We start from the raw sequence: 18,563 nt of genomic DNA on the forward strand, positions 1-18,563 counted from the left end.
GGGCGGGCGGGCGGGCGTTGGGTGTTGCCATGGCGCTGGGCCCCGGGCGCCTCAGCCCGCCTCACCGTTGCCTGCTGTGCTGCCCTTCCTGCCGCTGAGCTGTGAGCTGTAACGTAAAGCCCTGTGTGGAGTGGTGACGTGCTGGCACAGCTGTGTGGGGAAATAAGTGGCTCGGCATCCCCGGGGGAGTGCAGTGTGGGTGTGTGGCTCTGAGGGATGTGGGCTGGATGACCTTAGAGGGCTTGTCCAGGCTAAATGGTACTCTGGTTCTGCTCTGTAGTTGTGCGTTTATCTGATGTAAGGGATGTTTTCACAGCCCGCGCCTTAGCTTTGTATGCAGTGATCCTCATTTTGGGATCTGCATTCATCCTGCTGATTATTTTTCATTTTACGTTGCCCTTTTGTTCTGTAGACGATCCTGGGAGAAACTCATGAAGAGGAAGATGAGATCCTTCCACGCAAAGACTATGAGGTGAGCAATAAACATCAGCTTCCTAAATATCTCAAGTGCTGAAGTCATGTAAGTGGGGCTGGTGTCCTTTTGCAGCAGTAGAACAAGGAGCAATGAGCCAAAATGAGCACATCAAAGTTCTGTGTTAATGTAAGGAAGAACTTTACTGTCAGAGTGATGGAGCAGTGGGGCAGGCTGCACACAGAGGTGATGGAGACTCCTTCTCTGGAATTACTCAAGATTTGTCTGCACGCTTTCTCTATGACCTGTTGTAGAGAAAATGCTTTAGCAGAAAGTTGGACTTGATGATCTCCCTTCCAACCGCTGCAGTCCTGTGATTCTGTGAAAGAACTGCACACAGCTTTTGATCAGTTTGAGTCTGAAATGGGGCAAGAAGTCCAATTGCATCACTACAGCTAGATTTCCTTGGCACCACAGGAATGCCAAAAGCTGCTGCTCTTGCAAGGACCTGCTCTGCATTCATTGATATGGCATTTGTAGGTTACAGCCCTGTGCTCTGAGTAGGTCTTGACCATCTGCTGCTTAAGTCAGATTCCTATTGAGAAAGAAGCAGATCTTTCCATCTACCTGAAAGGTAAGGTCCTGACTCTTACAGGAGATTATTGGTTGTTAAGTGTCTGAATGGAGGCCCTGAGTTATTTAGAGGAGCTGCTGTCAGCATGGATGTCAGCAAGCTGTTACTGCTTGATGGAACAGCAACCTGTTACCCTTTGGCTCAAAAAAGTAATGCTGATACAGGTAGAAAGTAATGATACCTTGTGACTACAGTGGGACAACTATTACTTTTAGCTTCCTCCTGTGATGAGGTTAAGAGCTGGTGCTGCCTGTTGAGAATTCGTACCTAGTAATTCTGCTGTAACTAAAGATTAAGTCTGATGTTGCCCCTTGCACTGTCACATTGGAGGCACCTAACAAAGCAAGGTCTAAGTCTGTACGTTATGACTTTAATTTAAGGTTGTGTTAATCAGTTTATTTGTTTCCTATCCTGGTCTGCTCTTCCTGATTCTCACAGCTTGGCTCTACTGGAAATTCTTAAACAAAGTTGCTTACAGAAGTTTTGCCTCCCACGCTCGTTTGCAAAACAAGCTTTGGGGAAGTAATGACTTCTGTAATCTTTAACAAGGTCACTGTGGGCAGATTCTTGCACAGTCCATAGCGGCTGATGTTCTTAGGTTGACCTTTTGGCTTTCTTCCAGAGCTTGGATTACGATCGCTGTATCAATGACCCATACTTGGAAGTTTTGGAGAGCATGGACAACAAGGTAGGAACTTGTTTGTTTCAGCTTTTAGTATCTTGAGAGCTAAAGCTGTAGAAAGTTTTCTGATCTCTGTATGTTCCTTTGACCAGGCTCGTTTATTTATTTATTCTTTAATCCTATTTCTGAACAGAAAGCCCGAAACTATGAAGCAGTGAAATGGGTGATGGTTTTTGCCATTGGAGTCTGCACGGGACTGGTAAGGATCATGCTGTTTGGGAAGAGATCAGCAGGAATAAGTTAGAAGTCAATGGCAAAAGAGGGAAGCTGAGTAAATACGTTCATGAAGTGGAGAACTTCCTGGCTGGAGGTGGCTTTTGGGAATTAAAGCACATTGTTGATGCATTATATTCCAGGAGAGCTTTTTTTCTTCCAGATGTTGCTGTGTTTTCTCTGCAAAGTATTCAGACAAATTCTTTAACTTTGCAGAACTTGTCCAAAGTGAGCACTTAATCAAACAGAATGCCAGTTTACAGTTGAGCTGAGTTTATGTTTGGCAGTGTAGACTTCACTGTATGTGCCTGAAAATCAGCTTTTCTGACTGTATGCCTCAGTTAAACATCAGCTTTCTTCTGTACCCCAATGTAAGTTGTAGGTGTTAAGAATGCTACCAGATTAATGCTCTGAAGTGGAATAATCCTGGGATGGATCTGTCTCAGAACAAAGGAGGCACTGAATTTAAGCTTCCCAAGTTACTTTGCTCTTACTTGTTCCAAGTTACTTACTCTGCCTTCTTCATCTTCTGTCCTCTCACGTGTGTGTATTCCTGGCAGGGCTTGCTAGAGGCTGGTCTTTGTTGCTTGCATGTAGTGATTTCTGATGACAGGTCTGTCATTTTTTTTTCATAGGTGGGCCTCTTTGTGGATTTCTTTGTACGGCTCTTCACCCAGCTCAAGTTCCGGGTTGTACAAAGCTGTATCTTTTACCTGATGGTTGGAGTCCCGTTGGACTCAAGTGACCCTTTTCTTGTCAGGTTTTGCTCAGAGCAGCTGATTCTTTTAGACTTTTGCCGTCGGTCACATTGTTGATTAATCAGGTTTTAATTTGCCTGTGAAACCCTTGAAACCAAGAAAGTAGTTTCAGAATCAGTATGTGGGCAAAGGCTGATCTTTGAAAGATCGAGTTGTTTCCCTTCCTCATAGCTCAGCCTGGAGCTCTGGCTGGGTGATTGGCTCTCTGATGAGTGGTAACCTGCTCTGCCCAGAGTTGGAAGCACAAGTTTGGCTCTTGTTGCCAGCCAACACCGAATGATTGTGTGATGGGAAGAATGTTGTTGCTTTCCTTGACCCTCCATGCAGCGGTGGAAGAATGCACTGAGAAAGGCTGTCTTGCCTTGTCTTTACTGGAGCTGCTGGGGTTCAATTTGACCTTTGTTTTTCTTGCAAGTCTTCTAGTCCTGATCCAGGTAAGACTTAAGACTGTGCTGCACTTTGTACATTCTTCCTTTTCTCTCACGTGGGTTCTAGGTAGGAAGCTTCCTTCCTGCCCACAGCCCAAGGCTATCTTGTGGAACCAAGATAGGCTCCAGAGAAGGCAGGTCCACCTGAATGTGAATAAAAACTTGCCCTTCCCTCTCTGGAGTTCTAAGAACTAACTTCACAGTGCTGTTTGATTTAGCTAAGTAATGTCTCTTGATCCCTGCTGTGCCCTCTGACTGAGGTGGGGTGACAACTGAGATGTTGTCAGTCAGCTTTGACATTAGTACAGCACAGCATCAGTGTTTCCTTTCTGCAGCCTGTGGCAGCTGGATCAGGAATTCCTGAAATTAAGTGCTACCTCAATGGGGTAAAAGTTCCAGGGGTTGTGCGGCTCAGGACGGTGGTGTGCAAAGCTGTGGGAGTGCTCTTCAGTGTAGCAGGAGGTAAGAAGGGCTGTGATGTCTTGTTGGGGCACGGAATCACTGAAGGGAGAGAAACAAAGGGGAGGGTGCAGGAGGCTTCTCTGTCTTTCTGGTGAAATGATTTTGATGGGCTAGTTGTGAGAGTCAGTAAGACAGAAGGGATGGAACTGTTAAGAGAACAGGTGCTCTTCTAGGTGGGTCAGCAAGAGGCGTCTCCGTCTAAGAGGGAGACGTGAGAATTCTTCAGAACACATTACCTGGAGCAGTCTGAAGGAGGCTGTGTTGTACGCAGCAGGACTCACAGTAACCTGGGGAGTTCAGAGTCATTGAAGGAGTAGTTGTAGAATATTTCTGCCTGATTTCCAAGTCTGTTCACAAATCTTTGTGGGGCACAAAGGGTTCAACAACTCCCTTTTCCCTTGAGAGGAGCCTGGAGTCAGCTTAGGTATTGGAAACTACTTCTGTACCTTATGGCCTGGTACAGAGGAACTGTGTCATGGGACACACGGTGGGAGTGGTGAAATGATCTGTCCTGGTACTGTCAACAAGGAAGAGGGCAGGAAATATGCTGGCTACTTTTAGTGAGTACTGTTGGTGATAGGTGGATGGTTGGACTGGATGATCTTGAAGGTCTTTTCCAACCTTGGTGATTCTGTGTGACTTATCAATCTTATTTTTCCAGGTCTTTTTGTTGGGAAGGAAGGTCCAATGATCCACAGTGGTGCTGTCGTGGGTGCGGGTTTGCCCCAGGTTAGTGCTGGCCTGGGCAGAAAATCATTCTGTTCTCCAAGACATTGATTAGGGACCAGCAGTCCACACCACTGCTTTGTAAGAGTACTGTGAGTAGTAAGTTTCTATCACCTGTATTTCTAAATCTTTACTTTCTTTGTAGTTCCAGAGCATCTCACTGAGGAAGATCCAGTTTAACTTCCCATATTTCCGCAGTGACAGGTACTGTCTGCAGGATGAGGAGAAGAGGGAAAGGGGAGGGAGGGGTGAATTGAGCAGACTTCTTGGGAGAAGGGCAGCTGCCTGAGATGAAATCAGTCACTTGTGTTTTTTCTGCAGCCTCATTCTGCAGCAAGACAGCAGCAGGATAAGTAAAGTGACTCTTCACTGCTGTCCTTAAGGGATCCCAGCTCTGATCTCCATGTTCACCAATGTTCTTTCATGCTGCTCAGCAAATCTCTACCTACTTAAAACCTTTAATCTGAATAGTTAAATGGTTTCATTGTTGGTAACAAGCTCAGTTATGCACCCTCTAAAACCAAGATAGGCTCCAGAGAAGGCAGGTCCACCTGAATGTGAATAAAAACTTGCCCTTCCCTCTCTGGAGTTCTTCCAGGTGATGCTGGATCCCACCATGGTGTGGGATGTTTCCTTGTGTACTCAGCAGTCACGTAGCACCATGGTGCTTTGCTCTGTATTGGTGCTCTAGAAAAAGAGCATGGTGCTGCAACAGCTTGCTGATCAAATGGTGTTGTTCTCCATGGCCAGTACTTCTCCCAGCTGCTACTCATGTATCCCCAGGATATATCGATAAATGGGGATTGTTCCTTATTTTGTACAATCTATAAGCACATTCACAGCTCTCTGCTGCTAAACTGGTGTTCTTTTCCTCTTCAGGGATAAAAGGGACTTTGTATCTGCTGGAGCAGCTGCAGGGGTTGCAGCTGCCTTCGGAGCCCCAATTGGGGGTACTCTTTTCAGCCTGGAAGAAGGTTCCTCCTTCTGGAACCAAGGGCTTACATGGAAAGTGGTAAGGAGTGCCTGGCGCTCTCTGTATGTCTGTTCCTTGAGCTGGACCTTGAAGAGAACTTGTCTGTGAGGGCATTCTCATTATCCTGTGTCTCGTCCTGAGCCCGCCTGGTAGGGGAGAGATTGCTTTCTCTATCAGTGCCCCAGAATTAATACAGATCAAGGGCAGAGAGTAATCTGGTACTATCCAGAACTACGAGACAGCTTTGTAGGTGGCATAGTTTTCTCAGGTACATGAGAGAAATGGCTTTTATGCCTGGGCCTTTGCAGCCTGTTTCTGTGAGAGCAGAGCAAGCAGGTGATGAATTTCTTTCTGCTGTCCTGTGCCTTGGGGAGCTGTACTGCAGCAATGCCCTGTGCATTCTATTTGGGGGTTTTTCTTCCTTGCAGTGTTTGGTTTTGTGAAGTTGACAGTTTTTCTAACGGTGTGTCGTATCTCATTGTGTTTTTGGTGTTCCTTACACAAAATGCCCTGTTGGTGGGATTCAGTTAGTCTGCTGTTTCTCAGCAGGGATAAGAGGAGCCAGGGATTTGCTAACATGGCAGTTCTATCAGAGCCAATGAAGACCTCAATTCCCCCTCTAAACAAGCTGTTAGTGCCCTGTAATTGTTTTTTAACTGTAAATTACTGTATCTGATTAAAAAAAAAAATGCTGGAGGAATTACTGGGTGACATTCCTAATTCTTCTTATGTGGGAGGCCAGATCAGTTGATTATAGTAGTGCCTTCTAAGCCTGCTCTCTTTTGGAGCAGGAAATGGGTACCCTCAGTAGGACCGTTTTCATAAAGGTTCTGATGCACCTTTCTCCAGCCATAAGTGCCAAGGAGGGGCTGACTGTGCCAGTTCTAATTCTTATTAATTAATTTCTTTCCATATATTAACTTCCTTAGCTTTTCTGTTCCATGGCTGCCACCTTCACCCTGAATTTCTTCCGCTCTGGGATTCAGTTTGGGAGTTGGGGGTCTTTTCAGCTCCCTGGTCTGCTGAACTTTGGAGAGTTTAAGGTAAGATTTAGCAATGTGGTTTTTCCCCTCTGGTCAGTTCAGTGTTTCTTGCTGGTTTTGTGGGTGGGTGGGTGAGTGTGTGTTTGATTTAAGGGCAGTTATGTTTAGCAGCAGCACACTGATATCCTAACACAGGATTGCTCCACTATGGCTGTAGCTATCTTGCTGTTAAGGCAGAAGCAGTGGCAGGAAACTACAGCTACTAATGGGTTTCTTATGCTTTGTTGCACAGTGTTCTGAGTCTGATAAAAAGTGCCACCTCTGGACAGCTGTGGACTTGGGCTTCTTCATTCTGATGGGGATTGTAGGAGGCCTTCTTGGAGCCACTTTCAACTGTCTAAACAAGAGGCTCGCAAAGTACCGCATGCGGAACGTGCATCCCAAACCAAAGCTTGTCAGGTATTTGCTCTCTCTTGAGCTTGTGCAGCTGTTCTCATGTGTGTTCATCATCCCAAAGCAAATGCATCAATTTAGAGGGCTGGAGGAAAAGCTGGATGTATTCATATTGAAATCACAAAATGAAGCATCTATAGAACTTCAGAGATGAACACCAAAAATGAATTGTTATGCTCTATCACTGTTTCTGTAATTACTAGGGTGAGGTAACAAAAGCTGGGATCTCCTTATAGGGGCTGTGAAGGGGACTCATGTTTATAGCTGAGCAAAATAGAGCTTCATCTCCATGCAGGATTCTTCTGTATCTTGTCCAAACAGATGTAGAAAGAGTAGATTGTTATCTTGTGTGGTTGAAACCACAATTAATCTGCCTGTGGCATTTAGAGAATTGCCATGCTGTTCCGGAAGCTGACTGCTGTAGGCAGTGTTCTTAAATGAGAAGCCCAGGTTTAGAGGGGAAAAGGAAAAGGTATTTCAGTAGCTGGGAGGGAGGTAGGAGAGACTGTGCATCAACCTGTCTGGTGTGTCTAGACAGAATAGTCATCTGTGTTGTAAGGATACAGAGAACATCGTTTCCATGTGAACAGCATCATCATTGAACTCTTCCCTGTGGCTTTTTATATGTGACTGCGTGTTCTGAGAACAGAAATAGCTCCTTTAAGGGGCAGGAAATTAAAAAAGGGAGCTAATGCAATCCTGGCCACCAAGTCATAATTCAGCCTGGCTTGCAGGCTCCCCTATTTTCAAGTATTAAGCTGTGGTGTCTGCTTCTTCCTATTTCAGAGTCAGATGCCACGCTGGGCTATGGGTCTTTGTGTGGTTTCAGTGTGTGTTTTCTGCTGTGTGATTGCAGAGTCTTGGAGAGCCTGCTTGTGTCGCTGACTACAACCGTCGTCGTCTTTGTGGCCTCCATGGTCCTGGGGGAATGTCGGCAGATGTCTTCCACCAGTCGCCCTGGCAATGACACTTTGAGTACACAGGTGAGGAATCTTCCTTGATTCCATGTTTGTTGTCTTCATATTCACCCATCAGAGGACCCCTGGCAGGTGATGAGCTCCTGATGGCATGCAGTACCTACAGAAAATTTGAATGAAAGCTTATGGGCAGTTGCAGAACCTGAAGGTAATAATAAAAGCTGCAGTTTGTGCTTTTGTAGTTTGGCAAATATGCTCACGCTGTGAATCAGCCTATTGATGGTGCAGGCCTAATGTCTGCCACTGTTGTTTTGGTCTGATCATCTCAAATTGTGTGCTGAGAGCCCTGTACAGAAGGGTTACTCTCGTTCTACACAGTAGCTGACATAGCAGGGGGTAGATTTTAACTCTTCATATCTTTTGTGTTCTTCATCAGGGTATGTCAGAAGATGTGAATTCAAGCATCAAAACATTCTTCTGCCCAAACGAAACCTATAATGACATGGCCACTCTCTTCTTCAACCCTCAGGAGTCAGCTATCCTCCAGCTCTTCCATCAAGATGGTGAGTAGCTAGCAGGCAGTGCCTTGTGCTATTCTTAGGGTTCAGAGCTTCATCTTGCTTGAAAACAGTCTTGTTGCAAGAACCATAAAGCTAAAAGCATCTTCAAGCTCGGGGGGCTGCTGGTACAACAGAGTAAAGACCTCTCCATGAAAAGAAAGGCCTGCTTTTCCTACTTTTCTGCTTACTTACTGTCTTCACGTGTGTTTGAACTGTGAGACTGTTGTGAGGTGGGTCTGCTGTGAGCCAAGGGGTGGATGGTGGAAGACTGCTATCTGTTCCACAGGCCTTTTTCCCTTTAGTCATGATTGTTCTTGTGTTGCAGGTACTTTCAGCCCAGTCACACTCTCCTTGTTCTTCCTTCTCTATTTCTTACTCTCCTGCTGGACATACGGGATCTCTGTGCCCAGTGGTCTTTTTGTGCCATCACTGCTTTGTGGGGCTGCCTTCGGACGCCTGGTCGCCAACCTCCTCAAAAGGTGCATTGAATGTGTGGGAGAGCTGTGCTGCAGGTGCATGCTGAGCTCTCAGTCAGGTTATTCTAATCTCAGGGCTCTTTGTTTTCCCCTAGCTATATTGGCTTGGATCACATCTACTCAGGAACCTTCGCACTGATTGGAGCAGCAGCGTTCCTGGGAGGGGTGGTCCGGATGACAATTAGCCTGACTGTAATCTTAATTGAATCCACCAATGAAATCACCTATGGGCTCCCAATAATGATCACCCTCATGGTGAGTCTTAGCTCTGGCTTCTCGAGCATGTGCCAGCCCTGAATCTCTCTCCTTCCCATGGCCACCTTGAGCCAAGAAGTCTTTTACTTGGAGCAACAACTCAGCAGGCCTTCTGTTTGCTCCGCAGGTAGCCAAATGGACAGGAGACTTTTTCAACAAAGGGATCTATGACATCCATGTGAACTTGAGAGGAGTGCCTCTTCTGGAGTGGGAAACAGAGGTGGAAATGGATAAGTAAGGCTGCTACTCTTGGCAGGGCTGTGGGTTAGAGTTTGTCTTAGAAACATTCCTCAGAAAGGAATGTTGTAATGGGAGGATGTTGCTGTGTGTCCAACAAACCTGGCTGCATCAACTGCTGTGAGAGGAGCTGGAAGTTGTGCATCAGGCCTGAGCAGGAAATAGGTGCTGGCGCCCTTGGTGAGGAGGGTTGGACAGGTGGAGATCTGAGGAGCAGATGAGATGCATGCAGCAATCTTGGATTTTTCTGTTTCCTCAGACTACGAGCCAGTGACATCATGGAACCCAACCTGACCTATGTCTACCCCCACACCCGGATCCAGTCCCTCGTTAGCATCCTGCGCACAACTGTTCATCATGCCTTCCCTGTTGTGACTGAGAACCGGGGCAACGAGAGGGAGTTCATGAAGGGAAATCAGCTGATCAGCAACAACATCAAATTCAAGGTAAGAAGCTGCTGCTTCAGTACGTGGAAGAATAAAGAGTTTGGTTGTGCAGGTGGAAGACCCCTTCCTTTGTCAGTGCAGACTTCACACCAGACACGAGCACCTACCGAAATACCAAGTCTTCAGAAATGCAGTTTCATTCCCATTCCCCTGGTCACGACAGAGGCAGAACAGAGGGCTGCATTTCTAGAAGCAAAAGCGAGGAAGGGTTCCTTTTAAGTAACCAGTTCAGGATAGACATGGAAAAATTCTGGATTCAGCACTGAAGTATTGAATCCACATTTGAGACTGATAATAATTGCTAAATGCTTCTCTCGTTCACATAAGGAGGATGGGGGAAACATAAACTTAAGGTTGCAGTGACTAATGTGGTGTACCTGTGCTCTAGCAAAAAGGGTGCCTGACTTCCTAAGCAAACAGTTTGTAGTCACTCTTTGACAATTATTGACCTGCTCAGTGAATATCTCAACACTGCTGTGCACAGAAATCCAGCATTCTCACCCGAGCTGGAGAGCAGCGCAAACGGAGTCAGTCCATGAAATCCTATCCTTCGAGTGAGCTGCGCAACATGTGCGATGAGCACATAACGACAGAGGAGCCACCAGAGAAGGAGGATTTGCTGCAGCAAATGCTAGAGAGAAGGTGAGATCATGAAGGTTTGGAAACTGGGTTTTTCTGTACAGTCCCCATTACTTCGTGTGCTGGAGGAAGCAGTATCAGCATCCGTGTTTTTTACAACTGTTGTCAGGACTCATTAGGCAGTGCTGGAACCTGCAATGAGTCCTAGGATAATAGTTTGATGCTGACTGGCCTTTTAATTTAGATTTCCATCAAGTACCCACACAGAAATACTACCTGGAGAGGATGGACTACCTGGGGAAATGCCTTTGCTGTAGAAATTGATGCCTTATTTTCTGCAGAAAACCTGAGAGCTCAGTGAAGCTCATTCCTCCCAAGAGAGGAGCTAATGAATTTCTTCTGTAGTTCTTGATACCACCTTTCTGGTAACTAGGCGGAGTCACTAGGTGTGTATTGCAGTTGTTTCCAAGCAGAAGCCCAGTGTGGTTAATCAGTTTCTAACCTAGTGATTGTGACATGTATGGGTGGAGTTACACACTGACATCCCACCAGGTACTTCAGCTTTTATTAGAATCTGAGTAATTTGGCACTGAAAATTGCTTTAGTAGGAAGCGAACTTAAACTGATAGTTAGGAGGCTATTTCCATCCTGCTGCTGGTGTAATGCTCTTTCCATGGTAATAGCATCTGACCCTTCTCTGCTGGTCTGGAGAAATGACTTGTTTGTCCCTAGCAAGAATCCCTGAAATATTCTGGAGAAGGTTGTGAAGACCAGAAATAGCTGTTGTTTTGGAGGAAGGGATGTGTGTTTCTCCTTATGTTCAGGCAACTTACTGCATGCATTTATTCACAGATACACTCCTTACCCCAACCTGTATCCTGACCAGTCTCCCAGCGAGGAGTGGACCATGGAGGAACGTTTCAGACCTTTGACCTTCCATGGCTTGATCTTGCGCTCGCAGCTGGTCACCCTCCTTGTCAGGGGTGTTTGTTACTCCGAGAGCCAGTCAGTGAGTCTTCCTAATCTAGAACTGTAGCAAAGACATCTCTGCCCTCAGAGCTGGGGACAATACTTATGGGCAGACAAGAGCATTTTACCTATTTTTACGTCTTACATCTAAGGAGATAAGCTACTGTATTTGGGGTGAAGAAAATTGGCTCATGCGAGTTTTTGTTTTGTGAAGGTGCAAGTGAAACTGGGAATGGAGAGTAGATCTTAAAACACAAGGAGGGCAACCAGCAGCATATACTGTGTGTTCTTGCTGCCAACAAGCCAAGCTTTTACCAGGAGATTTTCAGCTATTGCTCAAATCGTTATGAGCATTTGTGTTTTGGACCCAGTTTCCACAATCCTGTTTTGTTCCTTCCCACGTGTTCATAGAATCATAGAATCTTTGGAGTTGGAAAGGTCCTTAAGGGTCAGCTAGTCCAACTCTCCTGCAGTGAACACCTACAGCTCGATCAGGTGCTCAGAACCCCATTCATCCTGACATGGGAGTCCAATCCTTGGAGATATTCAATCCATGCCAGTGCTTCACTGTTATTGTTTAAAACAAAAACAAAACACACACTTCTTCCTTGTATCTAATCTAAATCTCCTCTGCTCTAGTTGGAAACCATTTCCCCTTGTCCCATTACTACAGACCCTGCTAAAGAGTCTGTCCCCTTCTTAAATACTGACAGGCCCTGGAGCCTTCTTTTCTCCATGCTGCACAGCCCCAGCTCCTAACCTGTCCATGCAGGGAGGTGTTCTATTTTTGTGGTCCTCCTTTGGGCACGCTCCAACAGGTCCACATGTCTCTGTTTTGAGGATTCCACATCTGGACACAATACTCCAGGTGAGGTCTCACCAGCGCAGAGCAGAGGAGAAGGATCACCTCCCTCAACCTGCTGGCTGTGCTTCTTTTGATGCTGCCCATGACATGGTTGGCTTTCTGGGCTGTGTGGGCACACTGCTGCCTTACATCCAGCTTGCCAGTACCCTCAAGTCCTTTTCAACCAGGATGTATCAGAGTTTGGAGAGCATATCCATTACTCTATTCGTATGGGTTTACTGAGATGAGCAACTAGGAGGAATGCTTTTAGAGAAGGTATTTTTATGTGGGCAGAGGAGGAAGGCAGTCTGAATAAGCGTAGGGCATTGAGAAGCGTTGTTGGCTGTGCTGCTTGCAGGCTGTGAACTACGTGGGAAGGTGGCAGCTTGATTCAGTGGCATTTGTTTTAATTGCAGAGTGCAAGTCAGCCTCGTCTGTCTCATGCAGAAATGTCAGAGGATTATCCCCGCTATCCAGATATCCATGACCTGGACCTCACATTGCTGAACCCTCGCATGATAGTGGTAAGAGATGCACTGCAATGTGACAGTGCTTCCTGATAAACATTCAGAGCTGTTTTAAGCCTTTAAGAAGAGCTAAGAGTACAGTTGAATCCAACCTTCTGTGCAGTGGCCAACGTCACATGCTTTTCATGCATTCATCCAGCCTTGTTTACAAGTGGGAGCATCATTGTGGACCTACATTTATCCTGCTTAGAGGATTTATGCAGCATTAAGCTTTTCTTAAGATTATGGGTTAAAACCAATTGTGTCAAATGAGGTTTCTGAAAATGAAACAACTTTGTAGAGAAACACAATACTCCCATAGGTGGATATGCTGTCTAGAGATCAGAAGGTTGGAGGGGCTGCAGAAATTGCTTCTTAGTGATTTCCAGAACTACTGAAAATGCCTTCTGTAAATAATACCCTGTTTTTCCTTTCTTAGGATGTCACCCCCTACATGAACCCGTCACCCTTTGCTGTTTCTCCAAACACTCATGTATCTCAAGTCTTTAACTTGTTTAGGACAATGGGGCTCAGACATTTACCAGTGGTGAACGCAGTTGGAGAGGTAAGTCCTTATCTCAGTTTTGTCTCTGTTAAACAAGGAAGCAGATTTGTTTTGTTTTGTTTTTTGCAATGCTTTCACTTTTAAGAGAGAGTTAAGATCTGTTTTAATATCAAACAGGCACATTTTAATGGAGTCAGAATGTGGTGGTCTTAAGACTCTGGAGCACTGTTAATTGCTGTGACTTCATTACCATCTTTAGTTTGCAGCTCTGCTCCTTGTCTTCACCCAAAGGGTGGGACACGCAGTCTGCCTCCTCTCAAGTTATAACAGCACGTGGAGGCATGTCTTGTACCTTTTTAAGAGTCCTTGAGCTCATAAGAAGTCACCAGTTTCACTTATTTAACAGCTTTATTCAAGACCAAAAGTAGAATTTCCCATATGGTGGGACAGGAGGTTTTCCTGTTGGACAGGAGCTTGCATCCTATGTTCTTACTTGTAGGGACAGCAGAAAAAATTGTGCTTGTTTCACCATAATTGTCTCTCTGCCATCTACAGTGTGCAGGAGTAGTCAGTAGGTGTCAGTAACTTCCTATAAGCATAATGAGAAGGTGTTTCCCTTAAGCCTGAACAGGGAGGCAAAATCCTGATGTTAATAGCCAGAACTGGTCTGTCCAAATGAGACAGCAGTGCTGTCTTTGCCTTTGGGTGTTCCTAATAGCTACCCTAAATAACTTATTGGAAAACATGTGCTGTAAACTCATTCCACATTTAAACAAGATGCTCCTGTGGTACCAGAGAGCAGCCCAGCTCTGAACTCTCACTGTGTAAAATTACTGAGCTGTTTCATTGGCTGAGATGTGTAGTTTGACTGTCTCCCAGCAGTCTGGCAGAGAAGGCCCCTTTGGTGACCTGCTAGTCATTGACAGTCAGTGTGCATTCACCACTTTGCTTATTTTACTGCTTCATCTTCAGAGCTTCTTAGAATTTCTGGTGAGCAATCTGCCATCCTTTCACGTGGCAAACAAGAGATGTCTTTAATGAAGCCATGTGAGACAGCTTTGACATTTCCAATAGCTTTCCCTTTATAAGCAGGGGTGCCTATTGTGTCCAGACACAGCAGGAGCTAAGCTATCAATTCGGGTGTCATTAAAGCAGTGTACCTTGCCTGTAGATGTGTGCTTCAAGAAGGGGCTGTAGGTTTGGAACTACTATGCACACCCCTTAGTGGCACATCTGTGTTACTGACACGTCTTTCTTTCCTTTTTTTCTTCCTCTTTAAGATTGTTGGGATAATCACTCGGCACAACCTGACCCACGAATTCCTGCAGGCGAGGCTGAGACAACACTATCAGACCATTTGATGCCCCTGCCCATCCTGCCCCACTGCTGGTGTGGCTGCCTCCCTCTTCCAAGCCCGCACACGCGCTTGCATTCTGCTTGGACCCCACAAGGCCCAGGACTGGCCATTTGGCTTCTCACACGCATATCAAGCCTGGGGAGCTGGAAAACATCTTGCTAGCCAGAGAATTAGAGGAACTGCTTGAGCCCAGAGCTACTGACTAGTCTCAGGCACTTGGTTTGACCACTCTTCATCCAGGTTTTTTATGTTCCTGTGCCCTAGCCTTTCATCAGGTGTTGTCCCAGCAGTATACGTTCTGCTGTTTAGGTTTGGTTTATTTTTGAGGCTTGGATGAAAGAACCATCTAGCACCACTGTACCCTGTGCAGAGAACTGCAGTATCTTTTCCCTGTCCTCCTGTGCATCTCCCTTCTCCTCTTCCTCTCTTGTTCCTGCAACTTTTGCCTTACTTGTGTAAGAGGGGAATAGCTGTTAAGGCTGAGAGGAGATAATGAAGTTATCAAATTGCTGCTTTGGAAGATGGCTTTTCTGAAAAGCAGCATAAAAAGCCAACTCTCTGGAAATGCACATCACTTTGTGGGTGCTCTCAATTTCTCATATTTTTTCCACCCTTGCCTCCTTTTTTTTTTTTTTTTCTCCCCCCCCTAATTTTTCTACTCTTCCCATGGGAGAGTGTCCTTTCTGTAACGTTTTTTGACAACAGCTGACTTTTGAGAGCATTTTGGAAAATCATGAGTTCAAAACAGTTTAATTCTAGTTACTGCCTGGACTATAAATATTTAATACACTTACAGAGCATCTCAGAGAAGGGAGATTTCATTTTTCCCTCTTAGCTGTTGCTACCATTATCTCCCTGCAAGAGATGCTCCTAAGGTACGTTGTGGCACTCAACTTTGTCACCACTTGACACTCCTGCATTTATAGGTACTGTGTTCTTGTAGTGACCCAGCAGGGAGAGCCAGGGACACCTTTCCAATACAGCTACAGACCAGCTATAACTCCGTAGTGAGAGGAGCTGGTGTAACTTGAGGCTGCCATGCAGGAGGGATACTTGGTGCTGGTGACTGGCAGTTAGGGCTGCACAGCAGGTTGGTAAGTGAGGCTGTCTGGCTCTGAAAACGATTGGAATGACATTTGTAACTGCAACAGCCAAATGTCTGTAAGGGTGAAAACAGCATTTAAAAGCCAGTTGCAGCCAGTTTACTGCTTTAGCAGGTACCATCCTGGCCAGCACCTGTATTGTTCCAGCAGGCACCTGCCTTTTTGAGTTTTGCATGCAGATAACTGTGGGTGGGAAGCCAACATTGTGCCTCCAGGGGTTGCAGAGTTGATTATCTTGATAAAGCACAGAGCATTCTCTCAGCCAAGAGACTGGGCTAAGTAATGTGTCCCAGGAAAGCTTCTGCACAGTCTCTGAGCACTCCTTTTAACCTGTTGTCTGCCATAAGGACCTAGTGAGGTGAGAGATGCAGCAGAAAGAAATTGGCCGTTATTTTATGTTCTGAAATAAGGAATTCATGTATGTTGAAGCTTTACCTGACCGAGCCTGAAGAAATGGTGACCTTTCCTTACATGTCTAAACACTACATCTGTTAGAGCAGCCTCTTGACTTTGTGGAGGCTAACTGTTGCAGGGCAGTGCTCTGCAAGCTGCTGCAGCCAGGGCCAGGAGGTTTTGTGTTCAGGGCACCAGCTGTAGTCTTCAGATGGCTCTTCAAGTCACAGGAGCTCCTTAGGTGATGGTGTTGTCTTTGCAGTCTGGGTATCTGAGGCACAGATACATTCTCTGGCTGTGCTTGCAAGAAAAATGGTCAAGTCATGGGATGCACTTGATTTTCGTCCTGCAAATGAGAGATGGGTTGTGAAACAAAGTGTTGAGACAGAATTGGCCCTTGTCTTATGGAGCATAGCACAGCTCTGCTGGAAAGATTTTTATCAAAGCTGTTCATAAGCACTTAAAAATTTAACTTTCATTTTTTAATTCCCAGGACCATTTATTAGCCATGGCTGCTTTCCAGGGTTGATTAAAAAGGCACCTACACTAAAGAGCAGAAACTGATCTGTTCTTTTCTCTTTCTTAACTGTGGAGCTTGTAGCAACAGCTCTTGTCTCCTCCACTGAAAGCAGTTCTGCTGGCTTCTGAATGCGTTGGGTCCATTTCAGGTAAGGCAAGCAAGCTCTTAAACTTCCTAGATTGAAGAAAGGTGTTTTCCTGCAGCCAGTACCCATCTTGTGCCTTCAATATCAACTCCTTAGCTGAGGCAGATGTAGCATTGTTCTTAGACCATGCAAGCTGGTATTGGCTTCTGCTGTTGACTTCCAAGTTGTTTCGCTGTGTATGGAATAAGGTGGTTTTCTCTGGATGAACTGCAGTTGCTTTTTAAAATTTGTTTTTTCCCTGAAAACTGGTCTTGCACTAAGCTACCCTGAGAAACTTCCAGCACACCTTTGCACTCCCTGAAGCTGAATTATTTAAAATATGCTTCTGCTAACTTTCCTTTCATTCAAAGGATTTGTGCTCAAGCTGTTACAGTCCCATACTGTCAGAGAAGCTCTCAAGGAGTGCTCTGTGTGTCTCCATGGCAAATCCTTTTCTTCTTGCTCATGTTGAGTGATTGTGTGGAAGGTTTTCTTTCATTCCCTGCTTTATTTCTCTACACAAGTTGCAGCAGATGATGTAGCTGCAGAATTTCCTCCCCTCAACGCCTGGAGTTTGTCTTGCTTAAATCACCAGGCGAAAAATCTTGCCAAAGTTTGTTTGAGGACCAACTGCATCCTCATGAGAAAGTTCAGTCAGCTGTCAGCACTGTCTGCCCTGCCTGCACATCTCTCTGATTCAAACCTTCCTGCTGCAAAGCGCGCCCGTTTCACCCAGTCAGTACAGAAATCTTAACTAGTGATAGCAGGTGACTCCCAGCTTTTTTTTTGAGGGGAAATCTGAGTGTGCACTCACTGGTTACATGACTTGCAGAAGGGGAATTGCAAGTTATGTGATGATTGGAGATGCAGAATTTCATCTCTGCCTAAATAAACCACTCATGTTGTCGCACTTTGCTGCTCACTGCATTCCTTTCTAACAAGACCCTCACTGCTTTTCTTCTGGTTAGTTGGTGGTTTACCAAGGCACTTTTAGCATAGGTGCCTATAACCTGTTACTCAAAACAACACTAAAGGATTAGGAACCAAGAACTGGATTAGTATTTATGGCAGAAGTTTGGGGTAATGTGGGGCACCTGCCTCGTGGTTTCCTGTGCAGTGTTAATTAACTGTGAGCCATTCCAGTGGTAGCAACTTACCTTTCCATTTGTTTCTTTTTGCACTGGTTTTTGTTACAAAATGATGTAAGCTAATTCCACGGTGTATATAAATTGTATTATTATTTTTTAAATTTGTATGAACTCATTTTTATTTGAACGATGGCACTTGGGAAGTGTTTGTGTAACCATATGTTGTGAACCCATGACTCCATAACATGTCTAAGAGTAAAATGTTTGTGTGTCTCCTTCAGCACTTCAAGGCCTTTTGATGTTTCTAGTGTTGTCTTATTTTTGCTCTTTGTTGTAATAAAACTGATAGAACGTGGAAATACCCACGATCATGATTGGAGGTAGTGGAGTAGTTGCTGTCTATGAGCTATCTGGATCTAAGTTTATGCAGAAGATGCCCTGAGGCTAGACAGAAATGGGAATTCTTATAAACCTTTACGTTGCAACCACTCTAGCTCTTTATTCTCTCAGAAAAGGTGTTTAAAAGGCAGAAATGAACAGATGTTTGATAAGGAGCTGCATTATGCATGCTGTGCTGGAAGTGACTGCTGCTTTTCTCACTTGGGAACTCATGCTTTCCACTCTCCTCCACATAACCCGCGTTTAGAGTGCAATATTGCACCTCTTGTTTTACAGACGATATCTCCGAATGAATCTTAATTTCATGTTTAGCTCCTGTTTGTGAGCATACAGCCAAGAAGTTGTGGCAAATTTTGATCTTTCATCACTTGCTTATAGGCTAAAAACATAAGTACAGTCCTTGAGCACTGTTTAAGTACTTAACCTGAAAGCTCACTGCCTTTTCATGCTTGATTTTCTTCCTCGTGCTGCTGTGGTGTGCAGGATGCACGTAGCAGCTCTTACACGAGGTCAGCCATGATAGGCATGGCCTGAAATGGGTGAAAGCTTCTGTTGGGAGGG

At 45.3% G+C, this 18,563-nt stretch overlaps 1 protein-coding gene across 1 annotated transcript; it reads left to right on the forward strand.

Annotated features, from left to right (window-relative positions):
* The first annotated feature begins 255 nt into the window (after nucleotides 1-255).
* CLCN6 (chloride voltage-gated channel 6) lies at nucleotides 256-17,977 on the forward strand. The gene is made up of 23 exons (XM_042831814.1): nucleotides 256-297; nucleotides 413-472; nucleotides 1,669-1,734; nucleotides 1,862-1,927; nucleotides 2,577-2,643; nucleotides 3,027-3,133; nucleotides 3,463-3,589; nucleotides 4,251-4,318; nucleotides 4,461-4,519; nucleotides 5,195-5,327; nucleotides 6,218-6,331; nucleotides 6,564-6,730; nucleotides 7,581-7,707; nucleotides 8,078-8,204; nucleotides 8,527-8,680; nucleotides 8,773-8,932; nucleotides 9,060-9,166; nucleotides 9,429-9,615; nucleotides 10,100-10,257; nucleotides 11,047-11,203; nucleotides 12,424-12,531; nucleotides 12,953-13,078; nucleotides 14,299-17,977. Exons 1-23 carry the CDS (start codon nucleotides 256-258, stop codon nucleotides 14,377-14,379), a joined length of 2,568 nt encoding a protein of 855 aa, XP_042687748.1. The 3' UTR covers nucleotides 14,380-17,977.
* The last annotated feature ends 586 nt before the right edge of the window (nucleotides 17,978-18,563 follow it).

Source organism: Centrocercus urophasianus, unplaced genomic scaffold (genome assembly GCF_019232065.1).
Source record: "Centrocercus urophasianus isolate 14NV4802_14NV808 unplaced genomic scaffold, USGS_Curo_1.0 seq_36, whole genome shotgun sequence".
Classification (NCBI taxonomy): Eukaryota; Metazoa; Chordata; class Aves; order Galliformes; family Phasianidae; genus Centrocercus; species Centrocercus urophasianus.